Source organism: Rhinoderma darwinii, unplaced genomic scaffold, assembly GCF_050947455.1.
Source record: "Rhinoderma darwinii isolate aRhiDar2 unplaced genomic scaffold, aRhiDar2.hap1 Scaffold_81, whole genome shotgun sequence".
NCBI lineage: Eukaryota > Metazoa > Chordata > Amphibia > Anura > Rhinodermatidae > Rhinoderma > Rhinoderma darwinii.
The window spans coordinates 933,332-960,424 of record NW_027464375.1 but is presented as its reverse complement, the minus strand read 5'-3'; the positions used below and the strand labels follow the sequence as shown (position 1 = coordinate 960,424).

Genomic DNA, 27,093 nt, shown 5'->3' with positions numbered 1-27,093 from the left:
AAACACTGGGAGACCTTTAGCAAGACAAACTAGGGTATACAACAACACTCAGGCAAGGAACCAGTGGGCAGGGCCCCTTATTATAGTCCAGCAGCCATTTAGGCTGATAACTGATGTAAGGCAGCTGGACGCGTACTGGCCCTTTAAGGCCGTGCACGCACAGGCACGCGTGCCCTGCGGTACACAGTCCGAGGACCCGGAAGAGAGTGCCGGCGTCTCACTGAAGGGAGTACACGCCGAGAAGAGAAGCGTCCATGGCCGGGATCGTGAAGGGGTAAGTCAGAACGACGACCCCCGGCCATGGACGTAACATACGTCCTGCTCCTGAGGTGACCTCAGGGAGGACAGAAACCTCCCATGGAACAGAAGAGACTGGGGTGGTGGACATTGTTAGGTAAAGGTTAAGTTATAGACTTACCATCAGGGGTGCTCAGGGATATGCCCAGGGGTGAACCTAGCCTCTCTGCTGCCTGAGTCGAACTATAAAAAGACGCCCCCCAATCTATCAGAGTTTTCTCATTACTAGCTTTACACAACAAACACGCAATATATACATTTTTTAAATAGGAAAAAATGTGTTGTTTTTTGTTAAAGTGTTGTTTAAAGTATAGAAAATATTTAAAGAATTCTTCTTACTGTATTACTTTAGTATCATTATCAGCATTATCACTGAACATGGTTTAACACATCTTCTTGCCAGGTGAAACTTCAAGGCCTGTTTTGAAGCGGCAGCCTGGGCTGGTTTCTTTTCTCTACCTGCTGTATTGTAGTGGTCTGCCTGTGCTGGCTCGATGCCAGTGGTGGATTAATATGATCTTAGGCCCTGGGCTGTGCATAAGTTATCTGCCCACACCCTACACTTAAGTCTCACCTACATGTCAAAGTGCATCACATGCCACTCTGCAGACTGTCTCTTAGCCTGATCATCTGCTGCCACACTCACACTTCCCCACAGCCCCCACCACAGTAATGTACATAGATTGTAAGACCAACATTACAAATAATACTGCCATACTGTTACTGAATAATACCTCCATACTCTTACTGAATAATACCCCCATACTGATACTGAATAATACCTCCATAATGTTACTGAATAATACCCCCATACTGTTACTGAATAATACCCCATACTGTTACTGAATAATACCTCCATACTGTTACTGAATAATACCTTTATACTGTTACTAAATAATACCTCCATACTCTTACTGAATAATACTCCCATACTGTTACTGAATAATACCTCCATACTGTTACTGAATAATACCTCCATACTGTTACTGAATAATACCCCATACTGTTACTGAATAATACCTCCATACTCTTACTGAATAATACCCCCATACTGTTACTGAATAATACCTGCATACGGTTACTGAATAATAACTCCATACTGCTACTGAATAATACCCCCATACTCTTACTGAATAATACCCCCATACTGATACTGAATAATACCTCCATACTGTTACTGAATAATACCCCATACTGTTACTGAATAATACCTCCATACTCTTACTGAATAATACCCCCATACTGTTACTGAATAATACCTGCATACGGTTACTGAATAATAACTCCATACTGTTACTGAATAATACCTCCATACTCTTACTGAATAATACCCCCATACTGATACTGAATAATACCTCCATACTGTTACTGAATAATACCCCATACTGTTACTGAATAATACCTCCATACTCTTACTGAATAATACCCCCATACTGTTACTGAATAATACCTCCATACTGTTACTGAATAATACCCCCATACTGTTACTGAATAATACCCCCATACTGATACTGAATAATACCCCCATACTGTTACTGAATAATACCTCCATACTGTTACTGAATAATACCCCCATACTGTTACTGAATAATACCTCCATACTGTTAGTGAATAATACCTTTATACTGTTACTGAATAATACCCCATACTGTTACTGAATAATACCTCCATACTGTTACTGAATAATACCTCCATACTGTTACTGAATAATACCTCCATACTGTTACTGAATAATACCCCCATACTGATACTGAATAATACCTCCATACTGTTAGTGAATAATACCTCCATACTGATACTGAATAATACCTCCATACTGTTACTGAATAATGCCTCCATACTGTTACTGAATAATACCTCCATACTGTTACTGAATAATACCCCCATACTGTTACTGAATAATACCTCCATACTGTTACTGAATAATACCTCCAAACTGTTACTACATACCTTTAGACTGTTACTGAATAATACCCCCATACTGTTACTGAATAATACCTCCATACTGTTACTGAATAATACCCCCATACTGTTACTGAATAATACCTCCATACTGTTACTGAATAATACCTCCATACTGTTACTGAATAATACCTCCATACTGTTACTGAATAATACCTCCAAACTGTTACTGAATACCTTTATATTGTTACTGAATAATACCCCCATACTGTTACTGAATAATACCTCCATACTGTTACTGAATAATACCTTTATACTGTTACTAAATAATACCCCCATACTGTTACTGAATAATGACTCCATACTGTTACTGAATAATAGCTCCATACTGTTACTGAATAATACCTCCAAACTGTTACTGAATACCTTTATACTGTTACTGAATAATACCTCCATACTGTTACTGAATAATACCTTTATACTGTTACTGAATAATACCTCCATACTGTTACTGAATAATACCTCCATACAGTTACTGAATAATACCTCCATACTGTTACTGAATAATACCTCGATACTGTTACTGAATAATACCTCCATACTATTAGTGAATAATACCTTTATACTATTACTGAATAATACCTCCATACTGTTACTGAATAATACCTCCATACTGTTACTGAATAATACCTTTATACTATTACTGAATAATACCTCCATACTGTTACTGAATAATAACTCCATACTGTTACTGAAAAAAACTACCAAACCATGATCACATATTACTACAACATAGTGTCAGAAAAAAACCACCATACTGTTAGTGAAGAAAACACACTATATATAGACCTTATAGAGGTAGATGCCAGTTATACACAAGATATCTGCAGACCATATAAGTGATTACAGTATACTGATATCGAGTGACTTACAGGTGACGTCTTCTCAGATTGAAGTCGCTCACTTTCACCTTTTCTTCTTTATCCAGCCAAGACCGCAATGACAACTTCTCCCGGACACGATTTCCTAAGCCCTGCAGAATATGACAGATATCTTTGACTCCTTGCTTTTCTAGCGCACTCCCTAACTATTCCCTACCTCTACACAAACTCCATATACATACTATACTAGGTGCCCCACACAGTAATAGTACACACACCCTTTTGTTCCCCCAAAGGCCCCACACAGTAAGTGCTACTTTTGTTCCCCTACACAGTGTTAGTGTCCCCTTTATAACTTACTCAGTGATAGAGCCACTTTTAGGGCCCTCACCCAGTAATAGAATTCCCACTCAGTACTAATACCCCTTTATGTCCCCACAGAAATAATATCTCCACTCAGTAGTAATGCGGCCTTTTATGCCCCCATTCAGTACTAATGCCACTTTTTCTGCCACACTCAAATGCCTGCTTTATGCCCCCACAATAAGGATGCCCCCTTTTGTATGCCACTTTTTTATGCCCCCTTTTTATTACCTAATAGACTTATGAATTTTAACTGAGTTCCGTGGCCCAGCGTGGATGGCATGATGCAGTGATGTCATTGTGCCGGGCAGTTGACGTCATCAGCATGCTCCCGATCTCTTGTAGGCCTCAGGTCTAAACCAGGCTGTGGCCTACAAGAGCAAACGGCGGAGCAGGGAGCATATGGCCAAGAGTAGCGGCCCATTCTGGGGGAACTGGGCAATTGTCAAGTTTGCCCCCCTAACACTGCTGCGGAAGAACTCTGCTACCTGTCAATGGAAAAATCATCCGCCAGGAGGAATAATGTTTCTTGATGGCGGAGTACTAGAAAGCCTGACCTGGGAATTAGACTTTCTTGTACTGCACCATGGGGCAACATTTTTCCCTCTGGCGGATGACTTTTCAGTTGACAGGAAGCAGTTACATGAAGGGGAATTATTTTTCCTTGACCTCTAGTTTCTATTGTGCCAAATGTAAGTTTTTTACATTTTTATACTGCTTTTTTTTGGTAGGTTCCGCTGGAGCGTTTGGACTACGTCGTAGATTCATTGGACTACTTCGATGATCTACTTTTAAAAAAAAAAAAAATGGTGAAAGAGGGTTGCATGGGGGAGTTTAGATTTCAATAAAAAAGTTTTTCTTATGTCTGTTTTTTTTAATACTTTATTATGGCCTTAGTAATGGCTGCTGTCTGATTGAGAGCGTCCATTACTAAGAAGGGGCTTAGTGTTAGCCAGTAAAAAGGCTATGACTAATTCATATTATTACCCCGGTTCTCACTGCCGCGAGGGGAGTACGATCCAGTACCCGACCATCTGAAGCGACTGTAAGGCAGCAGGGTGGCCACAGGCTGGTTTTACCAGGCTGGGAAGGGATAAAAAACGTGGCCCTTCCCACGCTGGTGATGCTAGGCTGCAGCTGCTGTATTGTATCTGGCTGGTTATGAAAAATAGCGGGAACGTTGGGTCTTTTTAAAAAAAAAAATAATAGAAAAAAAATTACGTGAGATCCCCTCCATTTTTCATAACCAGCCAGATACAATAAAGCAGCAGCAGCCTAGCATTACCAGGGTGGGAAGGGCCATGGTTTTTGGCCATTCCCAGCCTGATATTACCAGCCTGTGGCCACCCCAGTACCCGCCCTTCTCTTCAGACGGTCGGGTGCTGGATCGTACCCAGCTCTTCCCGATACTCCTGGTGGCGGTGGGTACCAGAGTAATTATAGGGGTTAGTGATAGCCTTATTACTGGCTAACACTAAGCCCCTTCTTAGTAATGTAGGCTCTCAATCAGACAGCAGCCATTACTAAGGCGGTAATGAAGTATTAAAAAACAGAGACATAAAGAAATTTATTTTATAGAAATTACAACTCTTCCACACAATCCACTTTAACCATTTTATTAACCCCTTAAGGATGCAGGCTTGTTTTGGCCTTAAGGCTCAGAGCCCATTTTTCAAATCTGACATATTTCACTTTATGTGGTAATAACGTCGGAATGCTTAAACCTAACCGCGCGATTTTGAGATTATTTTCTCGTGACACATTGGGCTTCATGTTCGTGGTAAAATGTGGTCGATATATTCAGTGTTTATTGGTGAAAAATTGCAAAATTTAGAGAAAACTTTAAAAAAATAGAATTTTTCAGAATTTAAATGCATCTGCTTGTAAAACAGACGGTTAGACCACCCAAAATAGTTACTAGTTCACATTTCCCATAAGTCTACTTTAGATTGGCATCGTTTTTTGAGCATTCTTTTATTTTTCTTGGACGTTACAAGGCTTAGAACATAAACAGCAATTTCTCATATTTTTAAGAAAATTTCAAAAGCCTTTTTTTTAAGGTACCTGTTCAGTTCTGAAGTGGCTTTGAGGGGCCCATGTATTAGAAACCCTGATAAAACACCCCATTTTAAAAACTAGACCCCTCAAAGTATTCAAAACAGCATTTAGAAAGTTTTTTTTAACCCTTCAGGCATTTCACAAGAATTAAAGCAAAGTGGAGGTGACATTTGCATTATTTGTATTCAAATATTTTCTGTAACACAGAAGGTTTTACCAGAGAAACACTACTAAATATGTATTGTCCAGATTCTGCAGTTTTTAGAAATGCCCCACATGTGGCTCTACTGCGCTCGTGGACTAAAACACAAGCCCCAGAAGCAAAGAAGCACCTAGTGCATTTTGAGGCCTCTTTTTTATTAGAATATATTTTAGGCAGCATGCCAGGTATGAAGAGGTGTTGAGGTGCCAAAACAGTAGGAATCCCCCAATAGTGACCCCATTTTGGAAACTGCACCCCTCAAGGAATTCATTTATGGTTGTTGTTACCATTTTGACCGCACAGTTTTTTCACAGCACCTATTTGAATTGGGATGTGAAATTAAAAAAATGACATTTTTTCCAATAAGATGTCATTTGTGATCAAAATTTCTTAGTTTCACAGGGAACAAAATGCCTCATTTTGTTGCCTAATTTGTCCTTAGTGCGGCAATACCCCATTTGTGGTGATAAACTGCTGTTTGGGCCCATGGGAGGGCTCAGAAGGGAAGGAGCGCTGTGTGTTCTTTGGAGTGCAGATTTTGCTTGTTTGGTTTTCGGGTGCCATGTCGCATTTGCAGAGCCCCAGAGGTATCAAAGCAATGGAAAACCACCAGGGGTGACCCCATTTAGGAAACTACACCCCTCAAGGAATTCATTTATTGGTGTTGTGACCATTTTGACCCCATAGTTTTTTCACAGAACTTATTTGAATTGGGCTGGGAATTAAAACAAAATAATTTTTTTCCAATAATATGTAGTTTTGGCTGAAAATTTCTTATTTTCACAAGAAATAAAATACCCCATTCTGTTGCGCAATTTGTCCAGAGTGCAGGAATGCCCCATTTGTGGTGATAAACTGCCGTTTGGGCCCATGGGAGGGCTCAGAAGGAAAGGACCACCATTTGGCCTACTGGGGATTTTCTGGTGCGAAGTCATGTATGCAGAAGCCCCTGAGGTACCAGTACAGTTGAAACTCGGAAGAAGTGACCCCGTTTTAAAAACTACACCCTTAAGGCATTCATCTAGAGGTGTAGTGAGCATTTTTACCGGAGACTTACACCCTATAAACTGTAATGTGGGTTCTTACGGGTATGGCAATACCCTCAATGCAGCTGTTATCAGCTGCCTGGGCGCACAGCAGGGCTCAGAAGGGAAAGATGAGGGGGATAAGCTGTGCGGAGTGCATCAGGGTAAGTAAAATTGGGGTAAATTATAAACCAAGGGATGTATGATAAATTTTAAAACACTCTTTCATACAGAGCTCTGGTTTTTCGGGACACGCGTCACATTGAAATATTGTGTCCTCCCTTATCCCACTCTTATAGCAGACTTTGCACCTCTTTTGACTTTTTCCCTTCTTGCCAGTTTGGGGAACTTCTCCTGGAAAGTGTTGCCCTGGTACGATGTGTGTGGCCCCGCTTCCAGAAGTACTGGGTGCCCCCCCCCCTTCCTGGTCCCTAAAGATTAGGTTCTTGATAACCACCTCTTGAAATTCCAGGAAAGATCCCCTCTGGCCTGCACATCGACGTAGCACGTACACATTGTACAATGCCATCTGTATGATGTGCACGGCCAGCTTCTCATACCACACCGCATGGCGCAGTAGGGCTTCAGGGCTTGATCTGACAAGTCCACCCCTCCCATGTACCTATTGTAGTCCAGGATGCAGTCTGGTTTGGGGGTCTCTGTACTGGTACCTCCTACTGGTACATGGGTACTGGTGTGGCATCTCTCTTGTCTTGTACTTGACACACAATATGTTGCTGCTAGATTGTGCCCTGCTCTCACCCCTTCTTGTTTGCCCAAGCAGAGTCTTAAGGAGGCCTCTCAGATTTCTTCTAGCGGTGCCGCATGCCGCAGGACTTCTGGAAGCGAGGCAGTTGAAGAGTGGGACGCTGGTATAAAAATTATCCAGGTAGAGGTGGTAACCCTGGTCCAGCAGTGGGTGCACCAAATCCCACACAATTTTTGTATTAACTCCCAGTAAGGGGGGGGGGGGGGCATTCTGGGGGCTGAATACTGGTGTCCTTCCCTTTATATATCCTAAATTTGTAGGTATACCCTGATACACTCTCACACAGCTTATACCTTCCCTTCTTAACCGGCAGGTACTCACGGAATTGAACTCTCCCTTTAAAATCTACCAAGGACTCATCAATAGAAATACACTTCTCGGGGGTGTATGCTTGGGAAAACCGGGCACTGAAACGGTCTAATAGGGGTCTCCGTTTATACAAACGGTCAAAACTGGGGTCATCTTGGAGTAGGCAATGCTCATTAGGATTTTTTTTTAGGTCCCAGTTCAGTTCTGAAGTTGCTTTGAGGGGCCTATATATTAGAAACCCCTATGAAACACCCCATTTTAGAAACTAGACCCCTCAAAGTATTGACAACAGAATTTAGAAAGTTTATTAACCCTTTAGGTGTTTCACAGGAATTTAGAGCAAAGTAGAGGTGAAATGTACATTTTTTTTTTGTCAGAAAATCAACTTTATACCATTTTTTTTATAACACAAAAGGTTTTATCAGAGAAACGCAACTCAATACTTATTGCCCAGATTCTGTAGTTTTGAGAAATATCCCACATGTGGCCCTAGTGTGATAATGCACTGAAGCACCGGCCTCAGAAGCAAAGGAGCACCTAGTGGATTTTGAGGCCTCCTTTTTATTACGCACCATGTCCGGTTTGAAGAGGTCTTGTGGTGCCAAAACAGTAGAAAACCGCCAAAAGTGACCCCATTTTGGAAACTAGACCCCTTGAGGAATCCATTGTAGTTTTCTTGGGGTGCATGCGACGTTTTGATCAGTTTTTATTCTATTTTTAAGTGGCGTGGTGACTAAAAAATCAGCAACATGCCTTATGGCGTTTGCACAATAAAATACTTTTTTTTAAAAATCATTCACTTTTTGTGTTACCTTATTCTAAGAGCCATACATTTTTTATTTTTCCATCAAGAAAGCCGTTCGAGGACTTATTTTTTGCGTAACGAACTGCAGTTTCGATCAGTACCATTTTTAGGTACATGTGACTTTTTGATCTCTTTTTATTCCATTTTTTGGGAGGTGAAGTGACCAAACAATTGTGATTCTGGTACGGTTTATTATTATTTTATTTTACAGCGTTCACTGCGCGGAATAAATAATGAAATAATTTTGTAGTTCAGGCCGTTACGGACGCGGCGATACCAATTATGTATCGTTTATTTGTTTGTTTATATTTTTTTATTAATAATAAAGGACTGATAAAGGGAAAAAGGGGGGATTTTGACTTTTATTACTTTTAAAACTTTTATTTTCTTATTTTTACACATCTTTTTTTAACATTTTACTTTATTACTTTGTCCCACTAGGGGACTTGAGGGCTGGAGGCCCTGATCGATATTCTAATACACTGCACTTCATGCGTAGTGCAGTGTATCAGAGCTGTCAGCTACTCACTGACAGCAAGCATAGTGGGTCCTGACTTCGTCAGGACCCACTAGGCTTCCGTCGATGGCATAGCCGGACGCCATTGTTTGGTGTCCGGTTGCCATAGCCACCATCGCCAGCCGCAATCGTGTAGCAGGCTGGCGATTGTAGCTTAACCCCTAAAAAGCCGTGATCGCTATTGAACACGGCTTTTAAGGGGTTAATCAGCGGGGACACAGCGATCGGTCCCCGCTGTAGGAGCTGCGGCAGCTGCTGTACGAGACAGCAGCTGTCACAGCTCCTGTATGTGTCGGGAGGACGGCCAAAATGACCGTTCTTCCCGCGACGTAGTAGTCCGTCGCTGAGCGCTAACGATACAGTTAGCACGACGGATTATTACGCCGCAGAGCGTTAAGGGGTTAAAAAAAGAAATAAAGCTTAAATCAGCGAAGTAGTTCAACGAATCTACGACGTAGTCCAAATGGTCCAGCGGAACCTGCAAAACAAAAATTAGCAGTATGAAAAATAAAGATAAAGCTGGCTGCCCCCACAGACGTACAAACACATGAATAAATAGCTACCTTCGGAAACATATTAAAATAATTAGAAAAATTAGGCCCATAAAATAAAACATATCAAATAAAAAATAAATAATTATAACACCTTTCTTTTAAAGAGAACCTTTCACCTCCCCATACATGTGCAGCTGAGTTCAGCAGGTAATGGGGAGGGCTGCACAAACTCTGGGGCACTTTACATTTTTTTCTTAGCCTCCTTCGTTATTTAGATATCGGTGCTGTAATATTTGGCGCCCGATATTTAAATAACCCCATGAACTGTCAATGGGGAGGTAATTGGCAAGGGGGCGTGTAACATCGCTGTGACACTGTCCAATCAGCTACTGTCAGCGTTACAGCAAGAGCTGGAGAGAGAGCTCGTGCACGCAGCTCCACCACCACTAAGGAACACAAGAGGAGAAGAAGAGTGTGAATTCTTCTTCTTCTGTTTCATGGCATCGGAGCTGTGCGCGCACGCACGCTCTCACTCTTTAGCTCTCGGCAGACAAGGACGACAAGACTGATCTCTCACCTGAGATCACAGTCTTGTACTTGCCTGCCGAGAACTGAAGAGTGAGAGCGTGTGCACGCGCACATGATCTCCTCTCTCCAGCTCTTGCTGTTGACATTGTCCGCAGCGGATTGGGCAGTGTCACAGCGATGTTACACGTCCCCTTGCTAATTACCGCCCCATTGGCAGTTCATGGGGTTATTTAAATATCGGGCGCCAAATATTACAGCACCGATATCTAAGTAAGGAAAGAGGGTAGGAAAAAAAATATAAAGTGCCCCAGAGTTTGTGCAGCCCTCCCCATTACATGCTGCACTCAAATGCAAATCTGTGGGCAGGTGAAAGATTCTCTTTAAAGTGTAACAACTTTTTTTAAAACTTTTGACATGTCAGAAGTTTTGATCAGTGGGGTCCGAACACTGAGACCCCCCACTAGTTGCTAAAACTAAGCAGCAGAAGTGCTCAGGTGAGCGGTGTGCCGCTTCAATTCTGTTTGGCTTTCCTTGGAGCAGTGTACGGGCTCAATAGAAAGTCTAGGAGTCCGTACACCGCTCACTCGGCTGAAAGTCGATCATAAATGAAGCGGTATAGCGCTCACCCGAGCACTTCTGCTGCTTCGTTTTAGCGATCGGTGGGGGCCTCAGTGCTCGGTCCCCCACCGATGAAAACTTCGGACATGTCAGTATGATATATAAAGATATCTATTAATGCGATTGGTGCAAGTTTTAATTACTTTTTATTGAAAATGATTTGCACTTTTTGAGATACAGCTGCTTTGTATCCTGTATACAGAGCAGCTGTATATAGTGCTGAGACCTGAATCCATTAGGTCGCCTATTATCGATCACATCTAAGTTATGAACTTAGATGTGATCGGTAACAGCTCGATCCTGCAGGACTCGCTGACACTGAATCAGTCAGTCCCGCTGATCTGACGGATACAGGATACAGCGCTATATACATTATATAATATATTTATTTTAATTAGCGGGGGCAGGTTTATGGGGAAGGATTAGGGCCTGTTCACATCAGCGTTGGCTTTCCGTTCCGGGGTTCCGTGGGAGGTTTCCGTCGGGTGAACCCCGCAACGGAAAGTCAAACTGAAACCACAGCTTCCGTTTCAGTCACCATTGAAATCAATGGTGACGGAAACATTGCTAATGGTTTCCGTTCGTCACCATTCCGGCAGGTTTCCGTTTTTGTGACAGAATCAATAGCGCAGTCGACTGCGCTAATGGTGACGGAAGCGGAAGCTGTGGTTTCAGTTTGACTTTCCGTTGCGGGGTTACCTCCGACGGAACCCCAGAACGGAAAGCCAACGCTGATGTGAACAGGCCCTAAGGCTTCTTTCACACTAGCATTAATATACGTTTACCGCTCTTCCATCAGAGGAAGAGAGGATCGATACGTTAAACGGAAAGCAACGGTTCCATTAGAATTACCATTGCTTTCAATGGTAATTCTTTTGAATCAGTTGCTTTCCGTTTGTCTCCGTTCGCTAAGTTTCCGTTTTTTTTAAAGGAAACAAAAGTACAGTCTGCAGAACTTTTATTTCCGTTCAAAAGAACGGAAACCTAGCGAACGGAGACAAACGGAAAGCAACTGATACAAAAGAATTACCATTGAAAGCAATGGTAATTCTAATGGAGCCGTTGCTTTCCGTTTAACGTATCGATCCTCTCTTCCTCTGACGGAAGAGAGGTAAACGTATATTAATGCTAGTGTGAACAAACCCCAATACAAGATATTAATAATATAAAAAAAAAACAAAAAAAAAAATGCCAGCTGGGATTTGAACCAACAACCTTCCATATGTAAGGCAGACAAGCTAACCACTACACTATAGAAACTGTCATAGTCAATGCCTGTGAAACTGTAGTAGTTGAGGGTTTATTCAACGACAGTCTATCCTGTCTCTCTGCTGCGTGTGGGTGGTGACTGGTCAGAGTCTCACAGTCAGACTGGCTGCCGCAGCTGCCGCATGCAGTGTGCACTGGGAGTGACTGTGAGACTCACCAGTCACAGCCCTGCTTGTAGCTTTCCCACGCTAATTAAGCACAGGAAAGCTACAAAGCCAGGAGTATACTGCAAAGGGGGGGGGGGGTCTGGGCGTTTTACTGACAGCAGAGGGCTCTATAGGGGGGAATTATCATAGAGCCCTGACTAGTTACTATACTGAAAGGTTAGGGGGTCTGAGCATCTGACTGACTGCAGAAGCCCCCCCTATAGAGCTCTCTGCAGTAAGTCAGACAGTCAGACCCTCCCCCACCCACACTAATCCTTCCATTATAGTGATGTGAGGGCTCTATGGGGTGGATTATTCCAGCCCCATAGAGCCCTCTGCTGTCGGTAAAATGCCCAGACCCCCCCTTGCAGTATACTCACGTCACGGGTCCCGGTCCCAGCAAGGCAGGAACTTACCTCGTGCTGCTCGTCTCTCCTCCTGCAGACTTGCTTCTCTCTGGCTGCATGTGCTGTGTACAGCGTCAGAGAGGAGGAGGAGGAGTGTTACAGATGTTCGGCACGACTGCTCCCCCCGGTCCAGTTCGTCCCGGGCTGAAAATGCCGCCCCCCCCCCCCGTTTGGGTAGGTGGTGCCGCCTGAGGCCGTCGGCTCACCTGGCCTCATGGCAGGTGCGGCACTGCACGTAGTGTAATGTAGTGTAATGTACTCTAACTGTCATTGTGACGTGACAGTCACACTGACAGGAAGCCTCGGAGGACCGGCAGGAGGCTGCTCCTCCGAGTCTTCCGTACATGGCAACCCGGAGGTCATTGTCTGACCTCCGATTGCCACGACAAGCATCGGAACCCCCCACGATCACTTCATGTCAAAAGACGGCGTGTAAAAAAGACGCCCACGTCAAAGAAGCGCCCGTCACCTCTTGAGACGTAATTGGAGCCGTTTTCCATTGACTCCATAGAAAAACAGCTCCAATTACGTCCGTAATGGACGCAGCGAAAAGCGCCTGCACTTGCCATTACGTCTGAAATTGTGGTCCTGAAAACAGCTCCGTAATTTCAGCCGTAACGGAAGCTGTCGTGTGAACATACCCTAATGCTGCGGATTTTTGGGGCGATGTTTCTAATAAATTTGTCAGATACAATTCGCAGGCGGAAACACAAGATCAATTGACATGCTGCAGATTTTAAAATACGCACCGCAGGTCAGGTACAATTTCGCAATGTGCAGATAATATTACTTGAAATCTCATTTACTTAATTAACACTGTGGATTACGCGCAACAAATCCGCACGTAATGCATGAGTTTAAGGCCCTGTTCACATGGAGTATTTTGACGAGCTTTTTGGCGTGAAAACACCTCCGCAAAACTCGTCAAAAACCGGCCGAAAATGCCTCCCATTGATTTCAATGAGAGGAGGGGGCGGTTTTCTCCCGCGAGCGGTAAAACCGCCTCGCGGGAGAAAGAAGGGACATGCCCAATCTTCGCGCGGTGACGCCTCTGACCTCCCATTGACCTCCCGGGAGTTTTTTGCCCGTAGCACTCAATGTGCGCGAGCAAAAAACGTGGCAAACGCCGTGCAGGAAGGTCAAAATCTGCCTCAAAATCCCAAACGGAATTTTGAGGCAGACTTTTCCTCCTGCAAAAAAAAACGCTAAAAATTTGTTCAGCATTGAAAGGGTGCTGTCATTCCGGTTTGGGAGGGGGTGTGGCCATCTCATGTTAAATACAGCTGCTTTATGGACTCGCTGGTTGTCGTTTCTTTGTGGAAGCTGAGACCAGGTGTGTACGAAGCCTTAGACTAGACGAACTAGAAGCCGTTCTGAAAAGTGACCCTTGTGAATAGCGCCTTGTAATGAGAATTGTATCTGTATAATGCTGCTCCACGTGCACACAGTGCTGCTGTTACGTGCTGCCATATTTGCATTCATACTTTTATATTGTGTAAGGTTTATGATGGCACAGCTAGGAATACAGTATTTTGTAACAGCAATAGGGGCGTTCAAGTTGCGGTCAAAATTAAGTTGTCCCCTCCCCTCCTCTCCCCGCGCGATCGCGGGAAAACCGCGCCATTTTGCCGCGAATTGACGAAAATCGCGGGGTTTTTTTTTTTGCAGCGATCGCGCTATTCTGCCCAGATTTTCGTCCATTCGTTGCAAAACTACAAGGATTTGCTGCGATCGTAGCAAAACAGAGTAATTTGTTTGTGGTGAAACCTCTCCAGGTTCTAACACGGCAAACTAAGCTTTACCTTGTGAACTGTCTATGACGCGCTGTCTCTTGTTTACAAAGCAGTCACGTGGTGGTTCTTCTGTAATGAGTCCAAATCCTGTACTGCATTGGCCATGTTACCTGCCAGAACTGGATAACCCTGAGGTTCGGGATCAAAATGTGGCGTTTTTATTAAGGCCCTGTTCACAAAGGGTTTTTTTTTTGTTTTGTTTTTTTTTTTGCTTGTAAACCATTTCGGAAACAGTGGCGAAAAACGCCTGAAATCGCCTCCCTTTTTTAAAAAGCCGCCAATTACACGCCCCATTGACAGTTCAGGGGGTTATTTAAATATCTGGCGCCAAATATAACGGCACCGATATCTAAATAACAGGAGGAAATAAAAAAGTGAAGTGCCCCAGGATCTGTGCTGCACATGCATGGGTTATCTTTAAAGCCGATGTACACCTTTTGAAAACGCTTTTTTTTTTTTTTTTTTAAAACCGTATCGGTGTGATTGGTGAAAAGTTCTAATTTATTTAAAAATAATAATTGTTTTTTAGATTGAGCAGGACCCACTGACACTGAACCCGTCCGCCTCGCTGACCTGACGGATTCAAGTCTCAGCGCAGAATACAGCTGCTCTGTATACAGGATGCAAAGCAGCTATATCTGAGAAATTAAAAATCACTTAAAGAGGCTCTGTCACCAGATTTTGCAATCCCCTATCTGCTATTGCAGCAGATCGGCGCTGCAATGTAGATTACAGTAACGTTTTTATTTTTAAAAAACGAGCATTTTTGGCCAAGTTATGACCATTTTTGTATTTATGCAAATGAGGCTTGCAAAAGTCCAAGTGGGCGTGTTTAAAGTAAAAGTCCAAGTGGGCGTGTATTATGTGTGTTACATCGGGGCGTTTTTACTACTTTTACTAGCTGGGCGTTCTGACGAGAAGTATCATCCACTTCTCTTCAGAACGCCCAGCTTCTGGCAGTGCAGACACAGCGTGTTCTCGAGAGATCACGCTGTGACGTCACTCACTTCCTGCCCCAGGTCCTGCATCGTGTCGGACGAGCGAGGACACATCGACACCAGAGGCTACAGATCATTCTGCAGCAGCATCGGCGTTTGCAGGTAAATCGATGTAGCTACTTACCTGCAAACGCTGATGCTGCTGCAGAATCAACTGTAGCCTCTGGTGCCGATGTGGCCAACACGATGCAGGACCTGGGGCAGGAAGTGAGTGACGTCACAGCGTGATCTCTCTAGAACACGCTGTGTCTGCACTGCCAGAAGCTGGGCGTTCTGAAGAGAAGTGGATGATACTTCTATACACAACGCCCAGCTAGTAAAAGTAGTAAAAACGCCCCGATGTACGCACATAATACACGCCCAGTTGTACTTTTACTGTAAACACGCCCACTTGGACTTTTGCAAGCCTCATTTGCATAAATACAAAAATGGTCATAACTTGGCCAAAATGCTCGTTTTTTAAAAATAAAAACGTTACTGTAATCTACATTGCAGCGCCGATCTGCTGCAATAGCAGATAGGGGTTGCAAAATCTGGTGACAGAGCCTCTTTGTTGCAAATTTCCAATGACTTTTACCATAAACACAATTAGATTTTTTTTGTTTTTAAGATGTACATAGCCTTTAATAATTTTATTACAAAGTTTATTTTCAGGCTTCTTAATACTGCGTGTGTGCGTGCGTGCGTGCGTGTAGAACACATGTGGTTGAGCTAAACTATTTTAAGCTGGTTTTCGGGCTGTAAGTGTATGTTCACACGGCAGCGTCCGTTACGGCTGAAATTACGGGGCTGTTTTTACGAGAAAAAAGCTCCGTAATTTTGAGGCATGTTGAGGCGCTTTTCGCTGCGTCCATTACGGACGGAAATGGAGCTGTTTTTCCATGGAGTCAATGGAAAACGGCTCTATTTACGTCTGAAGAAGTGACAGGCACTACTTTGACGCGGCCGTCTTTTTTACGCCCCGCCTTTTGACAGCGGGGCGTAAAAAAAATGACCGTCGGCACAGAACATCGTAAGACCCATTCAAATGAATGGGCAGATGTTTGCCGATGCTATTGAGCCGCATTTTCGTACGTAATTCGGGGCTAAAATGCCAGAATTACGTCCGTAAATAGTGTGTGTGAACCAAGCCTAAACATCCCAAAAAAGGCTGAAAAATCAGAAGCGGAACGGCTACAAACATCAGCCCATTGGAATTAAATGGGAAATATGGCGTTCTGTTCCGACGGGGCGTTATTTTACGCCTCATTTTCAAATAACGGCGCGTAAAAAAAACGCCTCGTAAAAAAGTTCATGTCACTTCTTGCGATGCTTTTGCGGCTGTTTTTCATTGACTCCGCAAAAAACGCAAGTTGCTTAAAAAACGGCTGAAAATCAGGAGCGCTTTTCGCTTGAAAACAGCTCCGTATTTTGTTAAGCGTGGACATACCCTTAGGCTTAATGCACATGATGCATTTTGTGTGCGGCAGAACCGCAGCGTAATACAGTAACAGCGAGGTGTAGAAGAGTTCAAGAAATCTCATGTACACGCTGCCGTTTTTTTCTGCACAGAAATTGACCTGCAATCCGTATTTTAAAATCCACCGCATGTCAATTTATCTTGCGTTTCTGCTTGCGAATTGTATCTGCCTAGTTCTGAGGAAAAACTCCTCCAAAAGCCGCAGCATGAAAACGCACAGATTTACGCATCAAAACTTAAAAATGCATCGAAAAGCGTGCGGTTAGGTGCGGCTCCGACCTCTTTCACATCTGCGTTGGGTTCCCGTTCTGATGTTCCGTCGGAGCTTTCAGTCAGAACGGGACCCTGAACCGACACAGACGGAACCCAGAGGTTTCCGTTTCCATCGCCATTGATTTAAATGGCGACAGATCTGTCAATGGGGATGGAAATGGAAGCCTCTGGGTACCGTCTGTATCGGTTCAGAGTCCCGTTAATACGGAAAGCTCCGTCAGAACGGGACCCCAAGTCAGATGTGAACAAGGCCTTTTATCTGCAAATTTCCTGAGCTTTGGTGCAAATTTTTCGGATCAAAATACGCCACGTGTGCTGTAGCCTTAGTGTATGTTCACACGTAGCATAAATACTGCAGGTTTTCCACAACTTATTTCATTGCTGAAAATCTGCAGCATAATACAGTATGAACAAATCTCATCCACACACTGCGTAAAAATGTGCAGAAAACAAGCTCATAAATGAACCTGCGTTGCGTGCTTTTAAGCCGCGTGTCACTTTATGTTGCTGATTCACAGTGTTTTTGGTTGCGGGCTTTCCTCATACATAGCTTTCAAAGGGAATGTTGCGGTTTTTGCTGCGGAAAAGCCACAATTCCACTGCAAAAATCCCATAGGAAAAAAGTTTCGACTCAGGCCTCATGCACGCGACTGTGCCCGTAATCATGGTATGCGATTACGGGCACGGCCGGCAGCTGGGGGCCATGGACAGCTACCCGCATTTTCGGCAAAGTATGGGAGCACGGTCAGTAAAAAGCAGGATAGGACATGTCCCATCTTTCTGAGGCTTCCACAATGTCCAATGTCAATAGAAGTGAAATGGTCGGTAATTGCGGCCTGTAGATCCCGTTCTATGGTTCTGCCTGGGCTTTTCCCACATCTCTAGACTTCTCCGTCCAGGCCGGCCTCCTGACATGACGTTTCATCCCATGTGATTGATGCATGAATTTTCATCCCAGGAGGCTGGACAACAGGGATGCGTCGCCATGACTACAGAGACCAGAGTAATTAAGGTTTTGTGGGTTTTTTTTACCTGCTGTTTTCCGCAGCAGCAATTTGGTGGAATTTGCCTTGGACCCCGCAGGAGTTACGCTGTATACTTTTACGCAGCGTAGCCACCCTGGGTGAACATGGCCGATATGGTTTGTAGATGCAGTTTTGATCTTTGTGTTTTTAGGCGATCTGCAACCTTCGAAGCGTTTTTGTTTTTTTTATAATATTTTGTGATTTGCAACAACTTTTAAATTGATATGACATTTTTTTTTCTATTTAGGAGACGGCTTCTTTGTATCCTGTGTACGTAGATACTGTATTCCGTCAAAGCCGATTCCATCAGGTCAGCTAAACTGATGGCTGGGCTGAAAGCTGCTCCTGACCTGATGGAATCTGCTTTGAAGAAATATTCCATTTCTATATATACAGAATACATAGAAGCCGTATCTTGAAAATCTTGAAAAAAATAAGTCAATTTAATAGTTGTTGCAAAATCCTTCTTGATTTCTTAGTGTACATGGCCTTTAAGTGTAGGAAATCCAGAAGAGGCTGGACACAGCCTGCAGGGCTTAAGGGGAAGCCTCCATGACCTCACTGGTAGGGAAAGGGTTAATAGGTAGGGGAGAGTTGGAGGGAGAGTTAGGAGGAGGTGGAGGAGGGACAAGGAGGAGTCAGGGGGCCGTTGCTGAGCTTCCCGCTGTTTGCGGCATTGAGCCGGAAGCAGCGGGAGGAGTAACACAGGGAGAGACAAGCTCCCCGTTGCCCGCGCTCGCTCAGTATGGCAGAGGCAGGGTTGTTAGAGCAGCTGCGTGCTGCTGCTGTGCACCACGGTCCCGGATGGCTGGAGGAGACCGTGGCTGCATTAGCAAGGATCCCGGACGCCGTGTTGCCACGTCAGGCACGGCGTTCGGGGTCTGTTGCAGGAGACAGGCTCCCCTCCTCCGGCCCCCTTCCTAGCATGGCGGCGGGGGGGGAGTCGGCAACAACTGCTCCTGTCCGGAGCAGGCAGAGAGCGTTGCCGGGGGTGACGGCGATGCAGGCCGGGTCGACTCGTCCCTCCCGGCGGTCTCGACCCCCAGAGCGCCTCAGTCCTGAGGCAGTCCCGCGGACACGGCGTCGCAGAGGGAGCCCGATCTCGGACGCTGCAGGCCAGGCAGCTGGGGGGACCGCCCCTTCCCAGGCCCTGCGTCCTGGCAGGAATCCCAAGCCGCGACGGGGTCCGGCGGTGAGCAGGGAGTCGCAGGCCGGGCTCCCTGTCACCCCTCCACCGTCGGATAGAAGATTTGGAGGACGAGGTACGGCCGCCCCGCCTGGTGATGTTCCGGCCAGGGGGCAGGCTTCTTCAGGATCATCGAGACGGACGCCTAGATCTGCAGCGACGTTGAGGCAACAGGTCCAGTCGGAAGTCTGGGTTCCATCGGTCAGGCGGCAGGTTGCCGGCCCATCAGTCAGCGCTTCATCATCTCCGATCCGAAGATGTCGGTGGGATGGCCAGTCGTCTGCGAGAGAGGAGCTGGAGGAAGGTGAACTGGACGTGTATCGTCGAGGTCAGGATGGTCCGGCTGACGGGAACACAGCGCCTGTGCGGCCCGGTGAGTGTGTAACTCCATCATTGTCATATCCAGCGATTTTTATGTCGGGTGTCGGCGGGGGGGCTGCTAGCGTCGCATCGGTGGCGCGATGGCGCGGGTCTGGCAGATTTAGTGGGTTGCTTGAGGGAGCTGGTCGGGCGCCTAGACAGGGCGGCGGTAGCTACGGAAGTGTCCCCGGCGGTAGTGTGGGAGGGCCCCAGGGACGTGGGATTGGTACAGGCGCGGCCCGTGCTGGCGGTTAGGGAGGCGGTCGCGGTGTCGGTACAGACCGAGGCACAAAAGGATGGCGATCGGGTGCGTATTGATGACCGTGCTCGGGGCGAGGTGTACGTTTGTTTCGAAGGTCCGTTGGAGGCGCATTTAAAGCAGGAGGTGCGCGAGCGGATCTGGAAGGACGAATATGTTGAGATTTTTTCTCTCTTGCCGCTCGCTAAATTTAATTTGGATAAGAGCAAGCGGGACGAGAGTAAAAAGGACGAGGAGGAACGGCGGCGGTATAGGCTTATCCCGCAGACGTTCGTTAACTGGTCGCAGGCGTTCGCCATATTGGCTAGTGTGAAAGGGGAAAAGGCGCCGGAAAATTGCTCGGCGTTGTTTTGTTATTTTGATGCCATTGGGGAGGCTCATAGGGCGTATGGGGGTCAGGCGTGGCTGCGATACGATGAGCAATTCCGTCAGCGGAAAGCGGTTCGGCCGGCGATTCGGTGGGACCAGAAGGATATTGCTCTCTGGTTACGGGTTACGGCTCCGGTTAGGCAGTCCTTTCCCGGGAGCGGCGGCCAGGGAGGCCAGTCTAGTCAGGTTGGACAAAGCGGCGGGGGAAAGGCGGGTTTTTGCTGGCAATTTAATGAAGGCCAGTGTAAGTTCGGGGCCACGTGCAAGTTCAAGCACGTGTGTTCCGAGTGTAATGGTGCATCACACGGGGCGGCAAAATGTCTGCGAAAAAAGAGGTCAGGGAACCAGCCCTCCGCGGCTGGTCAAGGGGGTGTCGCCGGTGAGGGTGGAAAAGATGGCCCCTTATCTAAATGAGTATCCGGATAGGGCGGCGGCTAAGTTGCTTTACGAAGGGTTTCGTGTTGGTTTTGTTATTCCTCCGCCTCCTTATGAGGTTCCGGTTACGCGGAGGAATTTAAAATCGGCTCACTTGCATGCAAAAGTCGTGTCGGAAAAGTTGTTAAAAGAAGTTTCGTTGGGCCGCATGTCGGGGCCGTTTGTTGAGTCGCCTGTAAAAGATTTAGTTGTGTCCCCGTTGGGTATTGTCCCTAAACGCGAGCCCGGAAAATTTCGTTTGATTCAACATTTATCGTATCCCAAGGGTTCGTCGGTAAATGACGGGATTGATCACGAGTTGTGCTCCGTAGTCTATACCTCATTCGATAAGGCGGTGGGTTTAGTGCGGGCTGCGGGTCCAGGTGCGCTGCTAGCAAAAACCGACATCGAGGCGGCGTTCAGGTTGTTGCCAGTTCATCCGGAAAGCCAACGGCTGTTGGGTTGTTTTTGGAATGGGGCTTTTTACGTGGATCGGTGCCTTCCGATGGGGTGTTCCCTTTCTTGTGCATACTTCGAGGCGTTTAGTAGCTTCGTGGAGTGGGTAACGAGGGGAGTATCCGGGGTCGACTCGTTGATCCATTACTTAGATGATTTTTTGTGCGTTGGCCCGGGGGTTCGCCGGTTTGCGGTAATTTGCTTCATACACTACAGAAGGTGGCGAGGGATTTTGGGATTCCTTTGGCGCCAGAAAAAACGGAGGGCCCGGTAGCGACTATTTGTTTTTTGGGTATTGAAATAGACTCGGTGGCAATGGAGTGTCGTCTCCCTGCGGATAAGTTGGGTTCTTTGAGGCTGGAGGTACGGCGGGCTTGTAGACTGAAAAAAATGACGCTGCGGGAGCTTCAGTCGCTGCTGGGGAAGTTGAATTTCGCCTGCCGGATTATGCCGATGAGGAGGGTGTTTGGTAGGAGGTTGGCGGCGGCAACGGTGGGAGTGCGTGCGCCACATCATTTTGTGCGGCTCAAGGAGGAGCACCGAGCTGATCTTCAGGTTTGGGATGACTTCTTGGGCCAGTACAATGGTCGCTCGCTATGGATGGCCCCAGCGCAGGATACGAGTGATTTGAATATTTTTACGGATGCGGCTGGGGCGGGCGGTTTTGGAGCTTACGGAGGAGGTCCGTGGTGCGCAGGTCAATGGCCGGCTAGTTGGGTGTCCAGTGGACTCACGCGGAATCTGGCCCTGCTCGAGCTGTTTCCCATCGTGGTGGCGGCTACCATTTGGGGGGACAGGCTCAGGGATAAGAAGGTCCGTTTTTACTGCGACAACATGGGGGTGGTGCTGGCCATTAATAACATCACGGCGTCCTCTCCTCCGGTAGTTCAATTGTTGCGACATTTAGTGTTGGTGTGTTTGTCGTTGAACGCGTGGGTGGTGGCGGTGCATGTCCCGGGAGTACGGAATTGTATCGCTGATGCTCTTTCTCGCTCGCAGTGGGACCGGTTTCGGCAATTGGCACCGGGAGCGGATCGTCTCGGTTTGGCTTGTCCGGATCACCTTTGGGATCTGGTATCGGTCCCGTAGAACAACTGTTACAAAGGTCTTTGGCGCGCACAACGTGGAGTGCTTATGCTGCTTGTTGGAGGCAGTGGGAGGAGTGGGTAAGAGAGTTGGGTGACGTCAATACGGATAGAGACAGGTTGGTGGCACTTTTGTACTGGCTTGGCATTTAGAATAGGTGAGTGGGTGTCGCCAAGTACCAAACAGGCAGGGGGGCTGAGATCTGGGGAGGTGAGCCTATTCGCAGATCGGCTGGAGGTATGGTTGCGTCGGTCAAAAACTGACCAAGTAGGGAAGGGTAAACTGATAGTTTTGTTCGCCCTCCAGGGGTCGGTTATGTGCCCAGTAGAGTGCATGGGGGGTTTTACGCCAAAAAGGGGGTCTCCAGATTTGCCTTTGTTACGTCATGTGGACGGGTCGTTTTTGTCCAGGTTTCAGTTTGGAGCTGTATTTAAAAAATGTTTGACGGCGGTTGGGGTTGCGGCAGGCTCATATTCATCTCATTCCTTCAGGATTGGCGCAGCAACAGAAGCGGGGCGCTGGGGGTTGGATGATGAGGGGGTGTGGCGTATTGGTCGTTGGGAGTCCAACAGGTTTAAGTCCTATGTCCGCCCCCATATGTTATGAGGTTTGTGGGTAACGCTTTTAAAATGTTGTATGGTGGTGCCTAACTGTTTTTCCGTTTCAGATTTGCCTCCGTGTTTGGTGTGGTTGATGGGTCATTCTTACGTGCACTGGGGGGCTTTGAGGGCAGACGTCCGCCCGGATGGTCGCCAGTTGCGCATTCCGCGACAGGATGCGGTTGGGCATTGGCTGGGATTTAGAGGTATGTCGTGGAGCAGGGTGTTGGCGGAATTCCAGACATATGCCCGGCTTGATAGGGTTCCGGAGGTCTTAGTGTTGCACGTGGGTGGGAATGACTTAGGAGCCCGCCCCTTTCGTGAGTTGGTGCGGGATATCAAACACAATATGTAGTGTTTGTGGGTTTCTTATCCCAAGTTGGTGATAGTGTGGTCGGACATAGTCCCGAGGAAACATTGGCGGTTGGCTAGGTCAGTGGAGAGAGTCAATAAGGCTCGCATTAAAGTTAATCGGGCGGTGTCCCGTTTCGTAGCAAAAAACGGGGGCATTTGTGTGCGGCACAGGGATTTGGAGTCAGGAGTGGGGAACTTCTGGAGGAGTGATGGGGTTCATCTGACCGAGGTTGGCATTGATCTTTGGAGCTTGGCGATAGCAGAAGGAATAGAAAGGGCGGTGGTGGTGTGGCGGAACTCACAGGCTTAAGGTGGTCAAGGCCTGTTTCGCTGTGGCGGGGGGAGTCCTTGAGGCCAGTCAGTACAAAATGGTGGGGGGGTCGCATCGGGGGTATGCGTCCCCCAAAAAAGGTACATGGTTGAAGACTTCATCGGGTGTTATCCCTTTGAAGTGGTCTTCTGGTGGAAGGTATATCACTTGAAGGCTTCATCGGGTGTTATCCCTTTGAAGTGGACTTCTAGTGGTCGGTATATCACTTGAGGGCTTCATCGGGTGTTATCCCTTTGAAGTGGACTTCTAGTGGTTGGAGCCATCTGCTGAGGTGAACGGTGCTTCCGAGCTGGTTTACGGCTGGGGGTAATTGGTGGTTTGCAGATGGCTAACTCGGTGTGTTCTTAAAAAAGGAATATCTGAAAGGGCTTCAAGGACTTCCTCTGCTCGGGTTAATGTTAACGTTAAAATTGTTATTTACGATTCTGACCCATGTTGGGTCATGTGAATTATTAGGAGGAATTCTCTGGTGGATTCCTAACTAGTTATCCGAATGTTTCGGATTTAAATTGTTTTTATAAAACTGTGAAATTAATAAACGGCTGCTGTGGCCATTTCACATCCAACCTCGGTGTCACGTGTCTTTCCTAAAGGTGGGGGTGGAGGGATAAGATGGGTAAGGGAAGGTTCATTAACACACGACTCTACTTAGGCAGGTCAAGTGTATTAGCATGGATTTATTTATCAACCATGTAAATGTTTGTTTAGACCGTGTTATACCGCAGTTGCCACGAAACTTCGCCGAAATGCTGTTATTTTACCTTTTGCGGCTGTTTCGTGGTAAAAAGAAATGTAACTACCATCTAAATAAACCCTCACAGAAAAATGGATCTGGTTACCCACAGCAACCAGAGCGCAGCTTTCATTTTAGTTAACATGGTTTCTTGGAGCAACAAGGCCAGTTTTTCTGTAAGACTGCTGTGATGTGTGTGTTCCCGTTTGTAAATGGAATTTCTTAGGCTAAGTTCACACTTGCGTTGTATAATCCATTACTCTGATCCGTTTTTATCCTTCTTCTGATCTAAAAACGGATCAGTTAAAAAATACCATTGAAATCACAATAAGGGCCTGTTCACATCAGCGTTGGCTTTCCGTTCCGGGGTTCCGTCTGAGATTTCCGTCGGGTGAACCCCGCAACGGAAAGTGAAACTGAAACCACAGCTTCCGTTTCCGTCACCATTGATGTCAATGGTGACGGAAACATCGCTAATGGTTTCCGTTCGTCACCATTCTGGCAGGTTTCCTTTTTAACGACGGAATCAATAGCGGAGTCGACTGCGCTATTGATTCCGTCAGAAAACCGGAAACCTGCTGGAATGGTGACGACCCATTAGCAATGGTGATGGAAACAGAAGCTGTGGTTTCAGTTTCATTTTCCGTTACGGGGTTGACTCGACGGAAACCTCAGACGGAACCCCGGAATGGAAAGCGAACGCTGATGTGAACAGTCCCTAATGGATGCAAACTGATTACAATCCGTTTTACAGATCAGAGTAACGGATTATACGAGGATATTGTGAATTTAGCCTTACATGATACTGCATTTATAAATCTATTAAGTCTGTCGGACCGTGTGACCCCCTTTGACTAAGCAAATCCTGCAGCATCTGCTGTGTGGACCAGATGTCCGTTTTTCCATTCATTCCTTTGAGAATCGCATGGAGACTCATGGGATTGAATGGAATGTCTGACTTCTGATCCACACAGCAAAAGCTGCAGGATTCACTTAGTCAAAGCGGGAGGCTGAAAGTATTAGTGGATGAAGTGCTTGGTGTGTACAAACAGGAGGGGGGGGGGCTCAATAGCTATTATTGGGAGTTTCTTTAAACTTAAAATGCATAATAGGTTTTTTTAACGTCCTGTTTCTTTCTTTTAGCAGGAACATTAACAGACTTCTGATGCTGAACATCCGTTATTTAAGAAAGTGTGAAAACATCCGACTTCCACGTTTCTACAACGTTCAGTCATTGGTTCACTGGCCCAGCTGGAAGGAGCTGCTTTCAGATAGTAGGTCTCTCCCTTTATTTTATGAAGTCTATAGACATTATAATTTCTAGATTAATAACCTACAAAATAGATATATCATCCGTTATAGTAAAACGGCAATGCACCATGTAATTCCATGGTGACATTGTAAGCCCATCCCCAGTCCCGGCAGGATAGTGGCGACTTTGAGCATGATTCGTTGTATTGATAATTGGGGGGTTATCAGTATAACACCGTGTGAAAATAGCTAAAATAACTATAGTCCACCCTCGAGCGAGTTATTATTGATGCAGTATATTACTGCATTCCTTACACCCATCCAGGATAACGTTCTGGCTGTGGCCCCTTCTTAGGGCTCCACTTTCTAATCCCCAGTCCCGGCAGGATAGTGGCGACTTTGAGCATGATTTGTTGTATTGATAATTGGGGGGTTATCAGTATAACACCGTGTGAAAATAGCTAAAATAACTATAGTAACCAGTGTGATCCCTGTTGCTGTAATGCCTATAAATGTATGTAGTGCCGTGGTCCTAACCAGTTGTTTTCTATACAGAGGTTGGCATTTGAAGCTTAGAAAATATCATGTTTTATTTACATTATTTTCTGTCTTGCAGGCATGAAACGTTGATTCTCTGGTATGGACCTCAGAAGGACTCTGAACAACCACCCACCGTTGCCCTGCTACTTGCTAGTCGTTGAATCATCACCAGGGCATCAAGCCGCAACAAGATGGTATGTATTAGTTCTCATTTGTCTTATGTCCCTGACATTAGTTTAGAATGGCAATCCAAAGCTGGTACCCAAACTGCCTATTCATGATCACTTAAAAGGTATAATGGTCCATAACCCCCCATTATGGATGGCCCTTTCTGTGTTATTGGCGTGGTTGTGAGGGGATTGGTGGTAGATTGTTAATAGGTGGCGCTTATCTTAATATTTGAGATGAGCAGGGTAATAGTATATTGCAGTCCGTTATAGTGGCTTACTTTACAGCTATCAAATAGTTTTCTCAGTTCTGGATTTGTAAGGGAACTCCAGGCAGCTAGAAGATGAGGACGAGGCAAGTTTGTTAGTATATAGTGGAGATGTGGTTTGAATAAGGATGGGTATGGTTTAACTATTCACCTTAATAGATGAACAAGTCTTTATACAAAGGTGGAGAGTACAGATATGTCTTCAGCTGCAAATCAGTGGATGATTCCTGCAAAACTTGTCTTTAGTTGTCACGGAGTAGTGTCCATCATATGGAAAATAAGAGGTTAAATGAATTGATGATTAAACTTTCTTTTCTAGATTTCACCGACTGGGAAAACCTCCACTTCTGCTATGCTGTGTAGTAATCCGCCATTTGCAGTATGAAGAACGCAGACAACATGGAGACCTGGTGGCACCCGATTCCGAATTTCTACAATTGAGCCATGTTAACCCTTAATAGTAAAAATGTAGATTTCAAATCGAAGCTACACTTTATTTACATAGCTTTAAGTGATTTTGAAAAACATTTGTTCCACATTTCTATTACTAAATAAATAAAAATTGCTTTTACCTTATTTAA

At 45.7% G+C, this 27,093-nt stretch overlaps 1 protein-coding gene across 8 annotated transcripts; it reads left to right on the top strand.

The window, feature by feature from the left end:
- Positions 1 to 372: 372 nt before the first annotated feature.
- LOC142731511 (uncharacterized) lies at positions 373 to 27,093 on the top strand. 8 transcript variants are annotated; one of them, XR_012878970.1, is made up of 5 exons: positions 13,875 to 13,923; positions 22,936 to 23,073; positions 25,429 to 25,559; positions 26,153 to 26,270; positions 26,832 to 27,085. XR_012878970.1 is itself a non-coding variant. In XM_075849418.1 (5 exons), exons 1-3 carry the CDS (start codon positions 18,884 to 18,886, stop codon positions 25,449 to 25,451), a joined length of 972 nt encoding a protein of 323 aa, XP_075705533.1. In that variant the 5' UTR covers positions 18,776 to 18,883; the 3' UTR covers positions 25,452 to 25,559; positions 26,153 to 26,270; positions 26,832 to 27,093. The 8 variants fall into 8 exon arrangements, 2 of the variants coding, with proteins under 2 accessions (XP_075705533.1, XP_075705532.1); XM_075849418.1 differs by lacking the exon at positions 13,875 to 13,923 and adding an exon at positions 18,776 to 19,697 and having other exon boundaries at positions 25,432 to 25,559; positions 26,832 to 27,093; XM_075849417.1 differs by lacking the exon at positions 13,875 to 13,923 and adding an exon at positions 18,776 to 19,697 and having other exon boundaries at positions 26,832 to 27,093.